The sequence below is a fragment of the Dama dama genome, chromosome 6 (assembly GCF_033118175.1).
Source record: "Dama dama isolate Ldn47 chromosome 6, ASM3311817v1, whole genome shotgun sequence".
NCBI classification, from domain to species: domain Eukaryota; kingdom Metazoa; phylum Chordata; class Mammalia; order Artiodactyla; family Cervidae; genus Dama; species Dama dama.
The window spans coordinates 27,083,974-27,103,196 of NC_083686.1; the positions used below are offsets into that span (position 1 = coordinate 27,083,974).

The 19,223-nt window shown below is 38.8% G+C and overlaps 1 protein-coding gene and 1 long non-coding RNA gene across 4 annotated transcripts in view; one reads left to right on the plus strand and one right to left on the minus strand.

Moving 5' to 3' along the window:
• The window catches only part of LOC133058810 (uncharacterized), a 29,151-nt gene extending 25,241 nt beyond the window's left edge, over positions 1-3,910 (plus strand). Inside the window, exon 3 of the long non-coding RNA XR_009693389.1 lies at positions 3,848-3,910. This is a non-coding gene — a long non-coding RNA (uncharacterized LOC133058810). The remainder of the gene's footprint in view (positions 1-3,847) is intronic.
• Positions 1-19,223, minus strand: part of MTHFD2L (methylenetetrahydrofolate dehydrogenase (NADP+ dependent) 2 like) — a 147,019-nt gene that overhangs the window by 61,392 nt on the left and 66,404 nt on the right. For all 3 annotated transcript variants that reach the window (XM_061145791.1, XM_061145788.1, XM_061145789.1), the window contains one exon: positions 18,681-18,773. In XM_061145791.1, coding sequence (XP_061001774.1) covers positions 18,681-18,773 — 93 coding nt within the window. The remainder of the gene's footprint in view (positions 1-18,680; positions 18,774-19,223) is intronic.

Consider the following 19,223-nt stretch of genomic DNA (forward strand, 5'->3'; position numbering starts at 1 on the left):
AATCTTAATGTCCCTGTACATGCTTTTTCAGAAATATTAAGGACTAGCTTCTGCTGGAGATGAGTCAGATAAATTGGAAACTAAATAGGTTACTCTAAGGTTTCAACTATTTATACAGGGGCAAAAAAAAAAATGAATGTGCCTCTATTTGTTACAAAGCTTACTTCAGTTAAAATCTGGATTTGTTCTTGACTGACTACAGAAGAACAAGGTATTAATGGCATCTGGAGAGCTCTAGGGCCTTGAGGCAAAAGGATAGAGCATCAGTGGCAAGGAAAGTTCAAAACAGAATGGCAGAGGGAGAAATCAGGGGCTCCAATGAGAGCAAGTAGAGGTTTTCCCTTCCCACTACCTCTTCCCCTCAGATTCTTGCCCTACTCCTTCTTGGTGCTACCTGAGAACTAGATGGCTTCTTTATACGATGAGGAGGCAACAAAACAAAGACAAGTGCACTGGCTTGATCTGGAGTCCCCGTCTTGGCTGCAATTCTGATAATATTCCATGGACTTGAATCAACTTATTTATAATGACCGATTGCTCTTAACAATTATCTTCTGTGTGGTATTTTGCTCTTAACAATTATCTTCTGTGTGGTAATAGAATGCTGTTTGCTTCATTTAAAATGCTGGTACACAGAGACTGTAGTTGTGGGCACTTTAACTCAGGATATTACTGAGAATACAATTCTCAGCAATTGGGTAGAAATGCTTTCAAATTCCATCTTCTTTTTTTTTTTTTAATTTTAATTGGAGGCTAATTACTTTACAATATTGTGGTGGTTTTTGCCATACATTGACATGAATCAGCCATGGGTGTACATGTGTCCCCATCCTGAACCCCTCTCCCACCTCCCTTTCCATCCTATTCCATCTTCTTTCGGCAGTTATACTTCTAAAATAAAACTCTTTGCTGAGCATTTCAGTTTTATTAATGTAATCATGTTACGTTACATGTGGCCTAACATCAAAAGGGTTCACTGCTTAATGACCAAGAACTGAGTATGTCAGGATGTAGGAGTTGGAAATGGTTTTAAATAAAGCAATTTCAAGTGAAAAAACAAACAAGCAAAACACTAAATACTTTTTTCTGAATATTTGATAACCGATTTAAAAACAAAAACCGCCCTCAATTTCAGCATCCCTGGGTCTTTCAGTTTCCCATCAGTTTTTATAAGCTTTATGAAGATATAATTTATATCCCATATGATTTATCCATTTAATTCACTCGTCTTTTCATTTCTTCTTCTTTCAAGAAGTGTCATTTAATTAACATGTTTGGTACTTTGCAGGGGACAGGCCATTTCAGCTTTACACCACTCCATGCTCTTTTTGTTAATTTTTAAAATGTATTTATTTTAATTGGAGGATAATTACTTTACAATATTGTGATGGCTTTTGCCATACATCAACATGAATTGGCCATAAGTATACATAGAGTGCCCCCAACCCTGAACCCCTCTCCCATCTCCTTCCCTATCCTGTCCCTCTAGGTTGTCCCAGAGCACTGGCTTCGGATGCCCTGCTTCATGCACTGAACCTGCACTGGTCATCTATTTTACATATGGTAATGCATACATTTCAGTGCTATTCTCTCAAATCATCCCACCCTCTCATTCTCCCACTGAGTCCAAAAGTCTGTTCTTTACACCTGTGTCTCCTTTGCTGCCCTGCATATAGGATTGTTGGTACCATCTTTCTAAATTCCATAAATATGTGTTAATATACTATATTTGTCTTTCTTTTTTTTTACTTACTTCACTCTGTGTAATAGGCTCTAAGTTCATCCACCTCATTAGAACTGACTCAAATATGTTCCTTTTTATAGTTGATTAATATTCCATTGTGTATATGTACCTCAACTTCCTTATCCATTCACCTGCCAATGGATATCTAGGTTGCTTCCAACAGTCCTAGCTATTGTAAATAGTGCTGCAATGAACAGTGCACTCCCACACTCTTTTATATAAAAAGGTTATCAGCCCCAGAAGACAACATGGACTTCAGGCAGAATCTTGCCACAGACGGGGAATGGATCACCTTAACATTTTTTATTTCATTTTATAATTGTGAAATCAGTACATCTTGAAGAATTTATTTGGAGAATTCAGAGAAAGATAAAGAATCAATATCTATATCTATTACCTATTAACCATTAGCATGAGGTAACAACTCTTCTCAAGTTGAAGTTTTTCATATGTGTGTGTTGTGGGGTTCTATTTAGATTTCTGTATAGAAATCTACATAGACATTAGGTTATGTCTGTAAATAATATAATTGGCTTTCAAAATATAACTGGTAGTAAGAATTCCTTCTTATAGCTATACCATCATTTATTAAATATTCCTGCATTGTTGGATGTTTAGGCGGCTTCAAACTTTTTGCTATCATCAATAAATCTGTGATGGATATCCTTGAATATTTCTCTGAAAAACTCCTTACAATTTTCTTTAAACTCCTGGATGTAGTATTTTGAGACCTTATCTGTTCACAAGCTTATATCTATGACAAGTTTTAAAGTCTATTTATTTGTATTTGGAGAAATTTACTCGTTTACTATCTCATCTAGCGCCCACGATAATTAATTCCATCTTGTAAGTTCTTTTTGAGCCATTCAAATACTCCTTTGCAGAGTTTCCAGTAAAAAAATCAGAAAGTGTATCATAAAGTAGAGGAGAGGGGAAGTCCTTCCAGCACTTTTATTTAATTCAAGAAAAAGTAAATTTGGGGTGATACCTTAGTGACCTAAAAGAACGTATGATACTCAGTATATAAGGAGGGCTTCTCATTCATTCTGATACGACATACCACATTATTTTTAGGACTGTCCTAACTATCCTGTCAAAGATGTATACTATGTGTCCTTTGTTTTGTGTGTGTATGTATGTATGTCAAAGACAAGTTATATGCCTACTTATCTTTAAAATACGTGTAAGTATGAATTATGAAATACATACAACAGAAACATGATTGAAATGTACCTGCCTTTTTTTTGCAATGTAATATGCAGTCCCTGATGTTACTATCTTGATTTAAAGCACACACATTAGTAATATACTAAGAGAAGATTGTCTGTAATCTGCACACTCAGGGAAGAACTATGACATTTATATTTGTTCCATCCACAGTCATAAATATAAAGCCCACACTCGTACACAGTACTCATTAATCTTCAAGTTTTGTAACAAAGGTAAATCATTCTACAATAAGCAATTATTAATTAATCAAATCAGAAATAAATTTGGGAGGAAATGCACTTAGGTGAAGGATGAGGAAACAGGGCTGGAAACACTTCTCTGACTACATAAATGGGCGAGAAGAAAGGAATTGCACAGAAAGCTGCCTGAGGAGATCTGTGGCTGCAGTGACTCCTTCCTTCCCATCCCTCTCCTTTAGAACCAAAGCCACACCTCAAACAGGTAGCTAGGTGCACACTCAGGTTCTCCATAGCCTCCTCTTCAATCACCACCTCTGTACAGATTATTACACAAGTGCTGATATGTGATACTTCATCCCTGAATTAAAAAAAAAACCTGTTTTTGGTTTCCTGTATTTTAATTAGATATTTAATTAGATATGTGGTGTTATCGCAAAGCCACAACTAATGACTGACTATAGATCTATTGAAATCATTTCACTTTCTGCCAGTCAACACACATTTGGAATAAACATTCAGCAATACCACAAATCTGAATATACCACAGGAATGATGACTTCACCAAAGAAGGGCTCATACTTCTACCCACAATAGAGAGCAAACCGATAGTATTTTCTCATTCTTTCACTGAAGACAGTCATCATTTCTCAGATGTTTCTCAGCCTCCTCCCTATCTTACCTTTGAATTCTGCAGGTGTAAGCTCTGAGTCAGCGGTGCTGATGCAATGCCATATTAAGCCTTCATGAAGTGGAACAGCCCCAAACAAGGTTTGAAGAAGAATCAAAGTCTGAATGGATCCTGAAGAGATCATCTGCCCCGATGAAAGCTCTCTTCGTTTTAGGGAAAAAACCCTTAAACCAAGATAAGCACCTGACTTTTAAAGAAGGAAATGTATTCATTTAACATGAGTTTTCTAGTTCCCAATGTAAAGTTCTTCACGAGGTACAAGAAATACAAAGATAAATAAGACATGGACCCAGTTACTGGAGATCACAACATGATATGAATAACATCAGTACTGTCCCACTTGTAATTCATACTGTGTTTTACTCATCACACATCTCATCTAGGTCCTCTGTATTTCCATTCTCCTTCTCCTCTTTTATTATTTTGTTACACTTCAAAATTTGCAATGTGATGCTTGAAAGAGACTTTTCTACTTTAAATAAAGGCACCCACTGTCATCCCATGTTAGTATCATGTGTTTAAAATTTACATAATATTAAGGCTTATTTTATGCCCTATATGGATATTGTTAGATAGCTTTTTTTTACAACTATAAACAATGACTTGATACAGCCTCATATAAAGTTCAGTTCAGTTGCTCAGTCGTGTCCATGCGACCCCATGAATCGCAGCACGCCAGGCCTCCCTGTCCATCACCAACTCCCGGAGTTTAGTCAAACTCATGTCCATCGAGTCGGTGATGCCATCCAGCCATCTCATCCTCTGTCATCCCCTTCTCCTCCTGCCCTCAATCCCTCCCAGCATCAGGGTCTTTTCCAATGAGTTAACTCTTCACATGAGGTGGCCAAAGTATTGGAGTTTCAGCTTCAGCATCAGTCCTTCCAATGAACACCCAGGACTGATCTCCTTTAGGATGGACTGGTTGGATCTCCTCACAGTCCAAGGGACTCTCAAGAGTCTTCTCCAATACCATAGTTCAAAAGCATCAATTTTTCGGCACTCAGCTTTCTTAGGCCTACTAAAAAATTAATAAACTAGAAAGAGATAAGTCCACGGAAGGCATGGTTTTAAAAATTGCCTATATCTCCTCTGTAGTCCAGAGTCAGTTTACTGGAGTCAGTTGTTGAAGTGAGTCATAATATTCAAGGGCCATAATATTCAAGTCATAATATTCAAAATGGCACAGAAGCTGTAGAGTAGATTTTAAACTATCTACTGATATACAAGGAAAATATCATGGCTTTAGGCACCATTTTTTATTAAATATGGATTAGATACCCTAGAATCTATTGTCTTTTAATGCAGAGACAATAATTTGCTAAGAGAGGAATTTGCTGTTGTTTGTTTGTTGTTTAGTCACTGAGTTGTGTCTGACTATTTGCAACCCCATGGACTGTAGTCAGTCAGATTCCTCTATCCACGTGATTTCCCAGGTGGAATATTGGAGTGGGTTGCCATTTCCTATTCCAGGGGATTTTCCCAACCCAGGGATCGAATCCATGTCTCCTGCATTGGCATTGGTAAGTGGATTATTTACCACTGAGCCACCAGGGAACCCAAAAGAGGGATAAAGGGCTTTTAATGGCTACTACCATGGTTATGAATGTCATGACCATGTCTGCCTTAATCACACCCTCCAGAGTTGAATGGACACCATAGGAGTAGAAACATAAATAGAAAAAATATACTGGATGAACAGAAGAATAGCCTAAATGAATAGGAAAAACTACAGAGTATATTTAAAGCATGTAGAATTTTCATTTCCGATCCTACTTTAAAAAAAAAAAAGAATGAATTTAAGTCAATAGATTATTCAAGCAAAAATCAAGCAGATCAGGCTCAGAAAACAGATAATCAGACCATAAAGTACTGAGAAAGTAATTTGTTCCTATTTTTACAAAGCATTTAACCAATAAATAAGCATGAAAAATGCAGGTACTGAAATCAGGCTTTCTCTGATGAAAAAAAATTATTTGACAATAAAATAGGCTGTGAGAATTAAGACTGGAAAAAGCAGGTCAACTGGGGAACCTAACCAAACTATATAATGGAAATCAAATGCATTGCATTATAAAAAATAATTATGACAAATTTACTGTGAACATACCAGAAACACAAGCATGAACAGAAAATATAAGCTGTGAGACATATTTATTAATGATTTTTAAGTTTATATGTGGAAAGATTCAATATTTATGAATTTAAGATAATCATTCTATTTTTAGCGTATAATTTTGTCTCTACTATTATGGGTGTATGGGACTTATGCCAACCAACCAGCATCAGATATGACGTAACTATGCAATCCACACAACTTTGCTATAAAAAAGTTGTTTGATAACACTTGTGTAAAGCATAAAATATGCCTTAATATTATTAATATGTAAAATTTAAATACATCAGGCTAACACGAGATGATATGGAATGTCTTTATCTAAAAACTCCTCTTAAACATCACATTGTGAATTTTGAAGTGTAACAATATAATAAAAGAGGAAGAGAATGGAATTGATTATATAAATACTTGTTTTGTCTAGACAAACTCACTTTAAGTGGTTTTATCCATGCCTCAGTGTCTAGTACCACTGATGCTAATGACTTCCAATGTCAGTCCGGATTAGAGTTCTCTTCCAAACCCCAAACCCACATATCTCAGGCCTCTACTGGTTTTCTCCACCTGAATATACTGTGAGTGTTTCAAACAAGTTCAAATGAGATTCATCATCACCTCCCACCCTCTCATTTCTCCACACAAACCTTGCTTCCCTGCATGCTCTCCCTTGTCAATAGTAACACCATATGCCCAGGATCCAAAGCCAGAAAGTCTAGTGGACTTTTTCTTTCTCTGGCTGATTTTCAACTATTTCTTATATTAGTTTAGAACCACATCAATGCTACTCCCAACCGCATCCCTGCCCATGGGCTACCAGAGTAACCCTTCAAAGATTTAAATATCATCATGTTATTCCAACGCTTACACCTATTTAGAGTTTACCCTTTCCCCAACCCTTCACCCCTGGTAATGGTAAGTTTGTTCTTTAAGTGTGTGAGTCTGTTTCTGTTTTGTAAGTAAGTGTATCTGTATCTTTTTTTTTTTTTTTTATTCTGCATTTAAGTGATATCATGAAATATTTGTCTTTCTCCATCTGAATTAGGGAGTTTGGAATTGACATGCACACATTGCTATATTTAAAATGGATAATCAACAAGGACCTACTGTATAGCACAGGGGACTCTGTTCAATATTATTTAACAATCTAAATGGGAAAAGAATGCAGGAGACACAGGTTCGATCGCTTGGTGGGGAAGATCCCCTGCAGGAGGAAATGGCAACCCACTCCAGTATTCTTGCCTGGAAAATCCCATGGACAGAGGAGCCTGGCAGGCTTCAGTCTGTGGGGTCACAAAGAGTCAGACACAACTGAGTGACTAAGAACACACACTACATGTAAAGTAGATAATCAACCAGGACTTACTGTATAGCACAAGGAACTCTACCCAGTTCTCTGTAATAACCTATACGGAAAAGAGTCTGACTACATACACGTATATTTATAACTGAATCACTTTGCACCTGAAACTACCACAACATTGTTAATCACCTATACTACAATAGAAAATAAAAAGTTAAAAAGAAATAATAAAGGAAGTTCTTCGGGTTAAGAGAAAATGATATGAAAAATGAAAAATATATGCATATTTATGAAATATTTTTCTCATTAAAATTTATTCTAAATATAATTGACTATTTAGCAAATATAACTGCAATGTATCATGGGGTTTACTACTATACACAAGTAAAATGTACAACAGTAGCACAGAGGATGGAAGGGGAAAATGTAAGTATGTTTTTGTAAGTTTCTTACATTAAAAGTGAAGTGGTATGTTACAAAAATAAATAAAGTTTAGTCCATAACTTACGTGATAAAATCCAAATCTCTTCATTTATCTTGCTGTCTGGTTCTTTCTGAATGCTATTTCATCTTTCACCACTCATAGAGAAGCATCATTTTGAAAGAGTTAACATTTTAACATTCAAGAAATCAGTCCTGAATATTCATTGGAAGGACTGATGCTGAAGCTGAAACTCCAATACTTTGGCCACCTGATGCAAAGAACTAACTTACTGGAAGAGACCCTGATTCTGGGAAAGACTGAAGGCAGGAGGAGAAGGGGACGACAGAGGATGAGATGGTTGGATGGCATCACCGACTTGATGGACAGGAGTTTGAGTAAACTCCGGGAGTTGTGATGGACAGGGAAGCCTGGTGTGCTCCAGTCCATGGGGGTCCCGAAGAGTCAGACACAACTGAGCAATTGAACTGAACCAAACATTTTTTTATATATGCACAGTATTTTACTGGAGTGGAAAGTAGCATCCCATTCAAGAATTCTTGCCTGCAAGGTTCAATGGGCAGAGGAGCCAAGTGGGCTACAATCCATGGGGTCACGAAGAGCCACACAAGTCTGAGAAACCACGCATACACACATAGTGGTTTACAGCTTTAAGCTTCTGGAAGTCCCCAGGGGATTTCTGCTCACTCTGTGGGATGGAACCCCACTCAACCATTTCGCCTGCAGGGTCAGTGAGACATAGCTCTCAGTCCTCGGTGGCACATCCTCTGCCTCTCTGTCTGTCTGTCTGTCTGTCTCTGTTTCTCTCTGCTTTTCTCCATCTTTGTCTGTGTGTCTCTGTCCCTCTTGGTCTCTGTCTCTCTATCTCTCTACTCTCTGTCTTTCTGTTTCTCTCTTGGATAGACAACCAGACATAAACATATCTACCCACAAATATTTCTAGTACTGTATCAGCAAACTGTATTATACTAATTTGTACATCTTTCTCCTCTGCTAGGCTCTGAATTTCCCAAGAGCTGAATCTGTAATTTATGTATCTTTGTTTTCCAGCACCTGATGGAGAGCAAAATTAATATCTTTTCAAAGAAAGAATGAGCCTGAGGCTATATGTACAGATTTATTTCTGTACAGCGCTGCAGCACTTTTTATAATCACAGTAAATTGGAAATAACATACTTATCTATCAACAGAAAATGGATACTCAGTCAACGGAGTATTATACAACTAGTGCTGCATGTATTTATTTGGGCAAATCTCCAAAGCATGATGTTAACCAGAACAAAGCAAGCTGCAGAAACATACAGCATGTAGAAATTGAAAATACAATATTTAGATATGACAAACCTGATTGATGCTTGCAACATTGTTCTTTTGCTATATTTAAAAAGCACATTTTAAATATTTCATGATGTAAAATGTTTAAAGACATGCCATAAAAACATAACAAAGCAATAATTCCAACCAGGGATTGAACCCAGGCCCTTGGCAATGCGAGCATGAAGTTCTAACCACTGGACCACCAGGAAATTCCCAAGCCCTGTGCTTTTTACACTACTCTATACCATTGAAAATAATTGAAAAAAATTGAGATAAATGACAAATTTAGGAAAGCAGAAAGGAATTATAAATGGAGAAACAGAGGCCAAAGGGGACAAGATAAAGAATCAGACATAGGATACAGGAAGAACAGTAGCTTCAGTCGGACCGTGAAATGGGTGAGCATCCACTCAGGAAGCAGCCAGGACTGTGAGTGAGCAAGCTCCACTCCCGAGTTGCATGAGCTTCCGATGGTGGAGTAGAGTATTTCCGTGCCCCACCCCTTGGAACTTCCAGTCATCCTGAAATTTACTAACCTGGCTTCAAGGAGGAGGAAACCTACCAGAGGGAAAGCTCTGAGCTTAGGATGTTGTGTAATGGGAGTGTATCTAAAACTTGATAATACGATGGGAGAAGCAGTGGGAAGAAGTTAGTTGGTCAGCTGGCATTTTATGACAAGTAAGTATGAATATTCCAAATTACTGAATTGCCCATTTATCCTGCTTTATATTACAGTGTCTATCATTAAAAGTGTTGCAATAGAGACGCTTCAGTTACGACTGTGAAGGTTCATTCATCACGCTGGCGGAGAGAGCTTAGTGGACAAAACACCAGCTTTCACCGGCTATGACACTCTGCAGCCAGAAGTTAATATGCTAGTGGCATTGACTCAGCAGTTCATCTTCTGAATGAAGCTAATTCCACAGAGTTTACTCAGATGGGTGGAGGGTCCTTTGGATAATATCTGGGAAAAACATTGCCTATCTGGTCTGGATAATCAAGATTCCTACAACTTTTACAAACTAAAGATTTTCCCCAGCTTCCTGTAAGCATGAGATGTGGGTGACCCAAAGGCCTTATCCATATTCTTAAAATTGGTTCCTTAATCTGGCTACTTTCCCCTATTTTATCATTATCTTACACAAAGCCAATTTAGCCTTCCCCTAAACTACTTCTTTTCATTCAACTAATACTTTAATTATATTTTTGTTCTTAAAATTTCTATGTTATATTGGAGTATAGTTGACTTACAATGTTGTATTAGTTTCAGGTGTTCAGCAAGGTGACTCAGTTATGCATATACATATATCTATCCTTTTTCAGAGTCTTTTTCCATATAGGTTATTACAAAGTATTGAGTAGAGTTCCTTGTGCTTTACAGTAAGTCCTGGTTGATAATCTATTTTACATAGAGTGTCTGTGCTTAGTCACTCAGTTGTGTCTAACTCTTGTGACCCCATGGACTGCAGCCTGCCAGGCTCCTCTGTCCATGGATCTCGAGGCAAGAATACTGGAGTGGGTTGCCATTTCCTCCTCCAGAGGATCTTCCTGATTCAGGGATCAAACCTGCATCTCCTATGTCTCCTGCACTGCAGGCAATTTCTTTACCCACTAAGCCATCTTAATCCTAACCTTCTAATTTATACCTCCCCCTTTTCTTTCTCCTTTCTTACTATATTTTAGATGTCTATAACAGTCTCCTTATTTTCTTCAACCCGCTCATAAGTTTTAATCTTAAAAATGTTTTAATCTTTAAAATCAATCCATTCATCCACCTAATGACATGAACTGATTTTTTATAAACATATCTTTCACCTTTATGGCTTTATCAATTTACAGTGACAAAGTAGGAAGTTTCAGTTCAGTCATTTCAGTTCAGTCACTCAGCCATGTCCGACTCTTTGCGACCCCATGAATCGCAGCACACCAGGCCTCCCTGTCCATCACCAACTCCAGGAGTTTGTTCAAACTCATGTCCATCGAGTCGGTGATGCCATCCAACCATCTCATCCTCTGTCATCCCCTTCTCCTCCTGCCCCCAATCCCTCCCGGCATCAGGGTCTTTTCATGTGAGTCAACTCTTCTCATGAGGTGGCCAAAGTATTGGAGTTTCAGCCTCAGCATCAGTCCTTCCAATGAACACCCAGGACTGATCTGCTTTAGGATGGACTGGTTGGATCTCCTCACAGTCCAAGGGACTCTCAAGAGTCTTCTCCAACACCACAGTTCAAAAGCATCAATTCTTCGGCGCTCAGCTTTCTTCATAGTCCAACTCTCACATCCATACATGACCACTGGAAAAACCATAGCCTTGACTAGAGGGACCTTTGTTGGCAAAGCAATGTCTCTGCTTTTTAATATGCTTTCTAGGTTGGTCATAACTTTCCTTCCAAAGAGTAAGCATCTTTTAATTTCATGACTGCAATCACCATCTGCAGTGATTTTAGAACACAAAAAAAGTCTGACACTGTTTCCACTGTTTCCCCATCTATTTCCCATGAAGTGATGGGACCAGATGCCATGATCTTAGTTTTCTGAATGTTGAGCTTTAACCCAACTTTTTCACTCTCCTCTTTCACTTTCATCAAGAGACTTTTTAGTTCCTCTTCACTTTCTGCCATAAGGGTGGTGTCATCTGTATATCTGAGGTTATTGATATTTCTCCCGGCAATCTTGATTCCAGCTTGTGCTTTGTCCAGCCCAGCGTTTCACATGATGTACTCTGCATATAAGTTAAATAAGCAGGGTGACAATATACAGCCTTGACATACTCCTTTTCCTATTTGGAACCAGTCTGTTGGTCCATGTCAAGTTCCAACTGTTCCTTCCTGACCTGCATACAGGTTTCTCAAGAGGCAGGTCAGGTGGTCTGGTATGCCCATCTCTTTCATAATTTTCCACAGTTTATTGTGAGCCACACAGTCAAAGGCTTTGGCATGGTCAATAAAGCAGCAATAGATATTTTTCTGGAACTCTCTTGCTTTTTTGATGATCCAGTGGATGTTGGCAATTTGATCTCTGGTTCCTCTGCCTTTTCTAAAACCAGCTTGAACATCTGGAAGTTCACGGTTCACGTATTGCTGAAGCCTGGCTTGGAGAATTTTGAGCATTACTTTACTAGCGTGTGAGATGAGTGAAATTGTGCAGTAGTTTGAGCATTCTTCAGGATTGCCTTTCTTTGGGATTGGAATGAAAACTGACCTTTTCCAGTCCTGTGGCCACTGCTGAGCTTTCCAAATTTGCTGGCATATTTGAGTGCAACACTTTCACAGCATCATCTTTCAGGATTTGAAATAGCTCAACTGGAATTCCATCACCTCCACTAGCTTTGTTTGTAGTGACGCTTCCTAAGGCCCACTTGACTTCACATTCTAGGATGTCTGGCTCTAGGTGAGTGATCACACCATCATGATTATCTGGGTCGTGAAGATTTTTTTTATACAGTTCTTCTGTGTATTCTTGCCATCTCTTCTTAATATCTTCTGCTTCTGTTAGGTCCAGACCATTTCGTCCTTTATCAAACCCATCTTTCATAAAATGTTCCCTCGGTATCTCTAATGAAGAGATCTCTAGTCTTTCCCATTTTGTTGTTTTCCTCTATTTCTTTGCATTGATCGCTGAGGAAGGCTTTCTTACCTCTCCTGACCATTCTTTGGAACTCTGAATTCAAATGGGAATATCTTTCCTTTTCTCTTTTGCTTTTCACTTTTCTTCTTTTTGCAGCTATTTGTAAGGCCTCCTCAGAGAGTCATTTTGCTTTTTTGCATTTCTTTTCCATGGGGATGGTCTTGATCCCTGTCTCCTGTACAATGTCACGAACCTCCGTCCATAGTTCATCAGGCACTCTGTCTATCAGATCTAGTCCCTTAAATCTATTTCTCACTTCCACTGTATAGTCATAAGGGATTTGATTTAGGTCATCCCTGAATGGTCTAGTGGTTTTCCCTTCTTTCTTCAATTTAAGTCTGAATTTGGCACTAAGGAGTTCATGATCTGAGCCACAGTCAGGTCCAGGTCTTTTTTTTTGCTGACTGTACAGAGCTTCTCCATCTTTGGCTGCAAAGAATACAATCAATCTGATTTTGGTGTTGACCATCTGGTGATGTCCATGTGTAGAGTCTAATCTTGTTTTGTTGGAAGAGGGTGTTTGCTATGACCAGTGAGTTCTCTTGATAAAACTATATTAGCCTTTGCCCTGCTTCATTCTGTACTCCAAGGCCAAATATGCCTGTTACTCCAGGTGTTTCTTGACTTCCTACTTTTGAATTCCAGTCCCCTATAATGAAAAGTACATCTTTTTTGGGTGTTAGTTCTAAAAGGTCTTGTAGGTCTTCATAGAACCATTCAACTTCAGCTTCTTCAGTGTTACTGGTTGGGGCATAGGTTTGGATTACCGTGATACTGAATGGTTTTCTTTGGAAATGAACAGAGATCATTCTGTCATTTTTGAGATTGAATCCAAGTACTGCATTTTGGACCCTTTTGTTGACCATGATGGCTACTCCATTTCTTCCAAGGGATTCCTTAGAATTCCTTAGAATTCTAAGGGATCACATGGACCACAGCCTTGTCTAACTCAATGAAACTAAGCCATGCCATGTGGGGCCACCCAAGACAGACAGGTCATGGTGGAGAGGCCTGACAGAATGTGGTCCACTGGAGAAGGGAATGGCAAACCACTTCAGTATTCTTGCCTTGAGAACCCCATGAACAGTATGAAAAGGCAAAATGATAGGATACTCAAAGAGGAACTCCCCAGGTCAGTAGGTACCCAATATGCTACTGGAGATCAGTGGAGAAATAACTCCAGAAAGAATGAAGGGATGGAGCCAAAGCAAAAACAATACCCATTTGTGGATGTGACTGGTGATAGAAGCAAGGTCCGATGCTGTAAAGAGCAATATTGCATAGGATCCTGGAACGTTAGGTCCATGAATCAAGGCAAATTGGAAGCAGTCAAACAGGAGATGGCAAAAGGAAGTTTAGTAGGCATAAAAATAATGTTATCTCTAAGTGAATCAACCAATATCTTAGACTAACAATTTCATCCTTATAAAAGTATTTTTAAATATTTATCAGTTAAGTTTATATCAACTTGAAGAAATCCTTGCTCCAACTGTAATCTCAAGATGAACTACAGGACACATTTACTGAGTACCCACTATGGGTCAGATACCGTTCTAAGCACTTGGCTAAAAAGAGAGCCAACAACAACAACAAAAGCCAGACCTGTCCCCGCTCTAGTCTAGTGAGGGTGACAGACAACCATACACAGGTGCTAAGTGCTATAAGCACGGTTCAGGATAATACCCTAGAAACAGACTCATGCTTTCTGTGAACTCAGAGGTAGCTATAGAGACTTAAACTTCTTATTTCTAAGTGCAGTTTGACAATCTGATTTTCAGATTTGAGCTTCTGTGTGTTAGTTACTCAGTCATGTCCTGACTCTTTGCGACCCCAGGGATTGTAGCCCGCAAGGCTCCTCTGTCCATGGAATTCTCCAGGCAAGAATACTGGAGTGGGTAGCCATTCCCTTTTCCAGGGAATCTTCCCGATCAAGGGATCGAACCTTTGTCTCATTATGTCTCCTGCATTGGCAGGCGGGTTCTTTACTGCTAGTGCTACTTGGGAAGCAGTCTGACGATCTGATTTTCAAATCTGAGCTTCTAAATTAGTCCAATTCTTGATTTTTGAAAGTATATATTTAAAAAGTAAGTGATGCACAGTTAAACCTATGACAATTTGAGAAACTGGAGGGGTGAGGTTAATATAAGCTAATTTTATTCATGCCCCAGGATCTTCACAAAATGATTTCCTTTTTTACCTTTTTCTTGTTCAAGCCCATTCTGAGATTTCATCATTACATTCTGCACTGTCATTTCTCAAACATTATTAAACTTTCTGGTACATTACACCCTGCTCCTCCTTCTACTGTTCCCGACTTTTAGATGCAACTGCTTCCATATATGCTGACATCTTCATTATGATAATGATCCAGCCCTCCCTGTCCCAGAAACTCTGCTATTAGATCACTATCTCCTTCTTTAATACCCACTGCTAATTGTATTTATTTATTCCCCACACATGATGATGTGGTCATTTCAGAAATATTTCATTCTTATTGTCTGGTTATATGGAATTTCTTTTCTACATTAATTTATACTTTACCGTAATTTACCAATATCTACATATTTTACCCTTAAATTCTCCTGGTGTTTATTAAGGAAGTGGAAATGTAGCAATCTTTAGTTATTTCTTATAATTCTCAATTCTCTTCCCTGAAATTTCCCATTATCCAAATATTTATTTCTTGGGGGTGACGGGAGGGCTTTGTATAGGGCAGTCTTCCAGCTTTCAGAATACTTTAGTATCTGTTAATAGTTGGAGGCATTAGAACCGGAATACAAGGCAGAAGCAAGACCTGACCGCACTGCTCTCATTCAAAATGTCTTCTCCCTCAGGATAGGGATGAAGTGTGCCCAGCCGCTGTTTGCAGGAGGTGCACACCTGACTGGCGCCCTCTGGTGGTAAGTGGCTATCCTGAGCGGGATGGCTGCTGCTTACAGTCTCCACAGAGGCTCTACCGCTAGAAGCCCGAGTACCTCCTGGCTTAGTGGCTCAGATGGTAAGGAATCAGCCTGCAGTGCAGGAGACCTGGGTTAGATCCCTGGGTAGGGAAGATCCTCTGGAGAAAGGAATGGCTGCCCCCTCCAGTATTCTTGCCTGGAGAATTCCAAGGACAGAGAAGCCTAACGGGCTATATATAGTTCAAGCAGTTCAAAAGAGTCGGACATGACCGATGGACTATCACTTTCACTTGTTCATTTTATATACGCTTGGCTCCTCCTTTCCCTTCTCTTATTTTCCTTTGTCTTTTCCTGTCTTATTTTTAATGCCTTGTATTCAGTGCTGATTTGTTGTTTTTGTTCAGTCGTTCAGTCATGTCTGACTCTTTGCGACCCCATGGACCGCAGCATGCCAGGATTCCCCGTCCTTCACCATCTCCCAGAGCTTGTTCAAACCCATATCCATTGAGTCGGTGATGCCATCCAAACATCTCGTCCTCTGTCGTCCCCTTCTCCTCCTGCCCTCAATCTTTCCCAGCATCAGGTACTTTTCCAATGAGTCAGCTCTTCCCAGCAGGTGGCCAAAGTATTGCAGTTTCAGCTTCAGCATCAGTCCTTCCAATGAATATTCAGGATTGATCTCCTTTAGGATGGACTGGTTGGATCTCCTTGCAGTCCAAGGGACCCTCAAGAGTCTTGTCCAACACCACAGTTTGAAAGCATCAATTCTCAGGTGCTCAGCCTTCTTTATAGTACAACTCTCACATCCATACATGACTACTAGAAAAAAGATAGCTTTGACTAGATGGACTTTTGTTGGCAAAGTAATGTCTCTGCTTTTTAATATGCTGTCTAGGTTTGTCATAGCTTTTCTTTCAAGAAGCAAGCTTCTTTTAATTTCATGGCTGCAATCACCATCTGCAGTCCTTTTGGAGCCCCCCAAAATAAATTCTCTCACTGTTTCCACTGTTTTCCCATCTATTTGCCATGAACTAATGGGATGGGATGCCATGATCTTAGTTTTCTGAATGTTGAGTTTTAAGCCAACTTTTTCACTTTCCTCTTTCACCTTCACCAAAAGGCTCTTGAGTTCCCCCTGCCATAAGGATGGTATCATCACATATCTGAGGTTATTGATATTTCTCCCGGCAATCTTGATTCCAGCTTGTGCTTCATCCAGCCCAGCGTTTCTCATGATGTGCTCTGCATATAAGTTAAATAAGCAGGGTGACAACATACAGCCTTGACGTACTCCTTTCCCAGTTTGGAACCAGTCAGTTGTTCCATGTCTGGCTCTATCTGTTGCTTCTCGACCTGAATACGGGTTTTTTGGGAGATAGGCAAGGTGGTCTGGTATTCCCATCTCTTGAAGAATTTTCCACAGTTTGTTGTGATTCACACAGTCAAAGGCTTTAGCATAGTAAATGAAGCAGAAGTAGATGTTTTTCTGGAAATCTCTTGCTTTTTCTATGATCTAACAGATGTTGGCAATTTGATCTCTTGTTCCTTTGCCTTTTACAAAGTGCTGATTTAAGCCTTTACAAAGGAGCATACAGTGAGTCCACAGCAGGAACTCAAGAATGTATACTTGTGACATAAGCTTTGATTTAGTCACAAAGAATGTCAGTGGTTCTGAAAAGAGGATTTTGATCACACATTTGTCATTTTTTTATCAAAATAAAAAAAAAACACCATGAACTGAATGCACACTGAGGGATGTTACTCCACTAGAAGAAAATATGCATTTAATGTCATAATTGATAAATGGGAAATGGGGTCAATGGTGGAACAGTCTTTATAAGTTGGTAATACTGGAGTCAACAGCACTGATAATGTAGATTTCATTCTGTCTAAACTTAGAGATAAACCAGGAAGATCACTCTAATGTCTCTCTGCTCACCAAATCCTGGGACTGGTGTGTGGATCCTAGTACTTCTAAAAAGGAGTCGGCATCCGTCTCCGCTAACATATTGGCCGGTGCACAGCGTTCTACTTAATGAGGGCCTGTGGCGTGAGAACTCGTAGTGCCTCTCTAAACATCTGATGTCTTACTTACGCCAGCTCAGCTCAAAAATCTGCATTTGATATCTCCTGAATATAATTTTTCAGAAAAACAGGAAATGTGATTAGCTTTTCCAGTTTTACTGGTGACTTCATGAAAATGTAATATTTCTATTTTTACTCCACAAAGAGGCAAATTACTCCACCTGGAATCATCACATATATAGTCTGAGCTGCTGAGAAGGGTCTATATTATTTAAAAAGTGAGTTAAACTTGATTGAAACTAATTTAAACTGTTATCATTCTCTTCATCAAACTCAATTTCTTCTGGAACTTTTACCCTCCCTTTGTAGTTTGTAAATATTCAACAACTTAACTGTAAAGACTAGAAATTATCAGTAACATCTAATTGATAAACAAAGTGAAAAATGCCCCCATGCAAGCCTTGGATAAAACAAGAAGAGTCACAGTCGTCTGTAATGCAGAAATACTATGTGGCAAGAGTAAAGCTAGAAGTGAAGGGTAGAATTACTTTGTATGTTTGAATATAAAACAAATTAAGGGAAAAATCAAGATTCATTAAATAGAAGTGCAATAACTATTCTCTCTGTTTCTGCTCTTACTGTTCTAGAATCAATTCTCCTTGACACATATAAGTATTATTTTAAAAACATAAGCCAAACCATATCTATCTTTTGCTCACAGCCATCTTTGGCTTATATGAAAGTCCCTGGAGGGTTTTCAAGATCCTACATGAGCTAGCCCTGACTACCTTTTTGACAGCATTTCCTACCAGTCTCCTTTTAACTTATTCATGTTTGGAACCAATCATGCCAGTCAAAGTAATTGTCAAAGTACACGTTCATTCTTGTGCTTAATCTGTCATTCCAAAGACTGTTTTGGTTTTCCATAATGAAGTAACAAATGCTAACACAGGCATAATGGACCAATATCTTGACTACCAAAAGACAGAACAGAAGTTAGTTGTACATATACCTAATTCTTCCAAGAAGCTGTTCTTATAGACATGTCAGCAATCAGGGAAGGAATTAGTCTGCTGATGTGACATTTCAATAAATAACAGGCACTAAAGACTTACCTGCAGCAACTATGATAACATCTGCCAACAGAGTATGGATCTTCAGTTGCTCTTTGGGGGTATATTTGTGAGCTATTGTCACAGTTGCATCACCTGGAATGCAGAATAACTTCTATTAGTAATTACTGAGTTTTTTTTTTTTTTAAGTGAGGCTTCAATTCTAGAGGAGTTCCAGTAACATTCTAAGAATAGTAAAATTTCTTTGAAATTATCAAAACACTTTGCAAGCAAAAGCTAGATATGGAAATCTAGTGGCTCAAAATATTGCACCCTTCAATTGACCAGTAGAAAGTCAAATGAGACCAAATGAAGGTATGTGCTGTTCATCATAGGAGATTTGCAAGTAGTGTCCTAGAAACCAAGGATTTGAAAGTTTTATATTGACAGGCCAATACATAGATGCAGGGGATACTAACTGGCTTGATAATAAGATATATAAATATTGAAAGCAACAAAGTAAGTGCAGTGAAAATGGGACAGTGTGCTGTGGAAACACAGGTGAGAAATTGATTTGCCTCGCTTCATGGCAAATGAAAGAGGAAA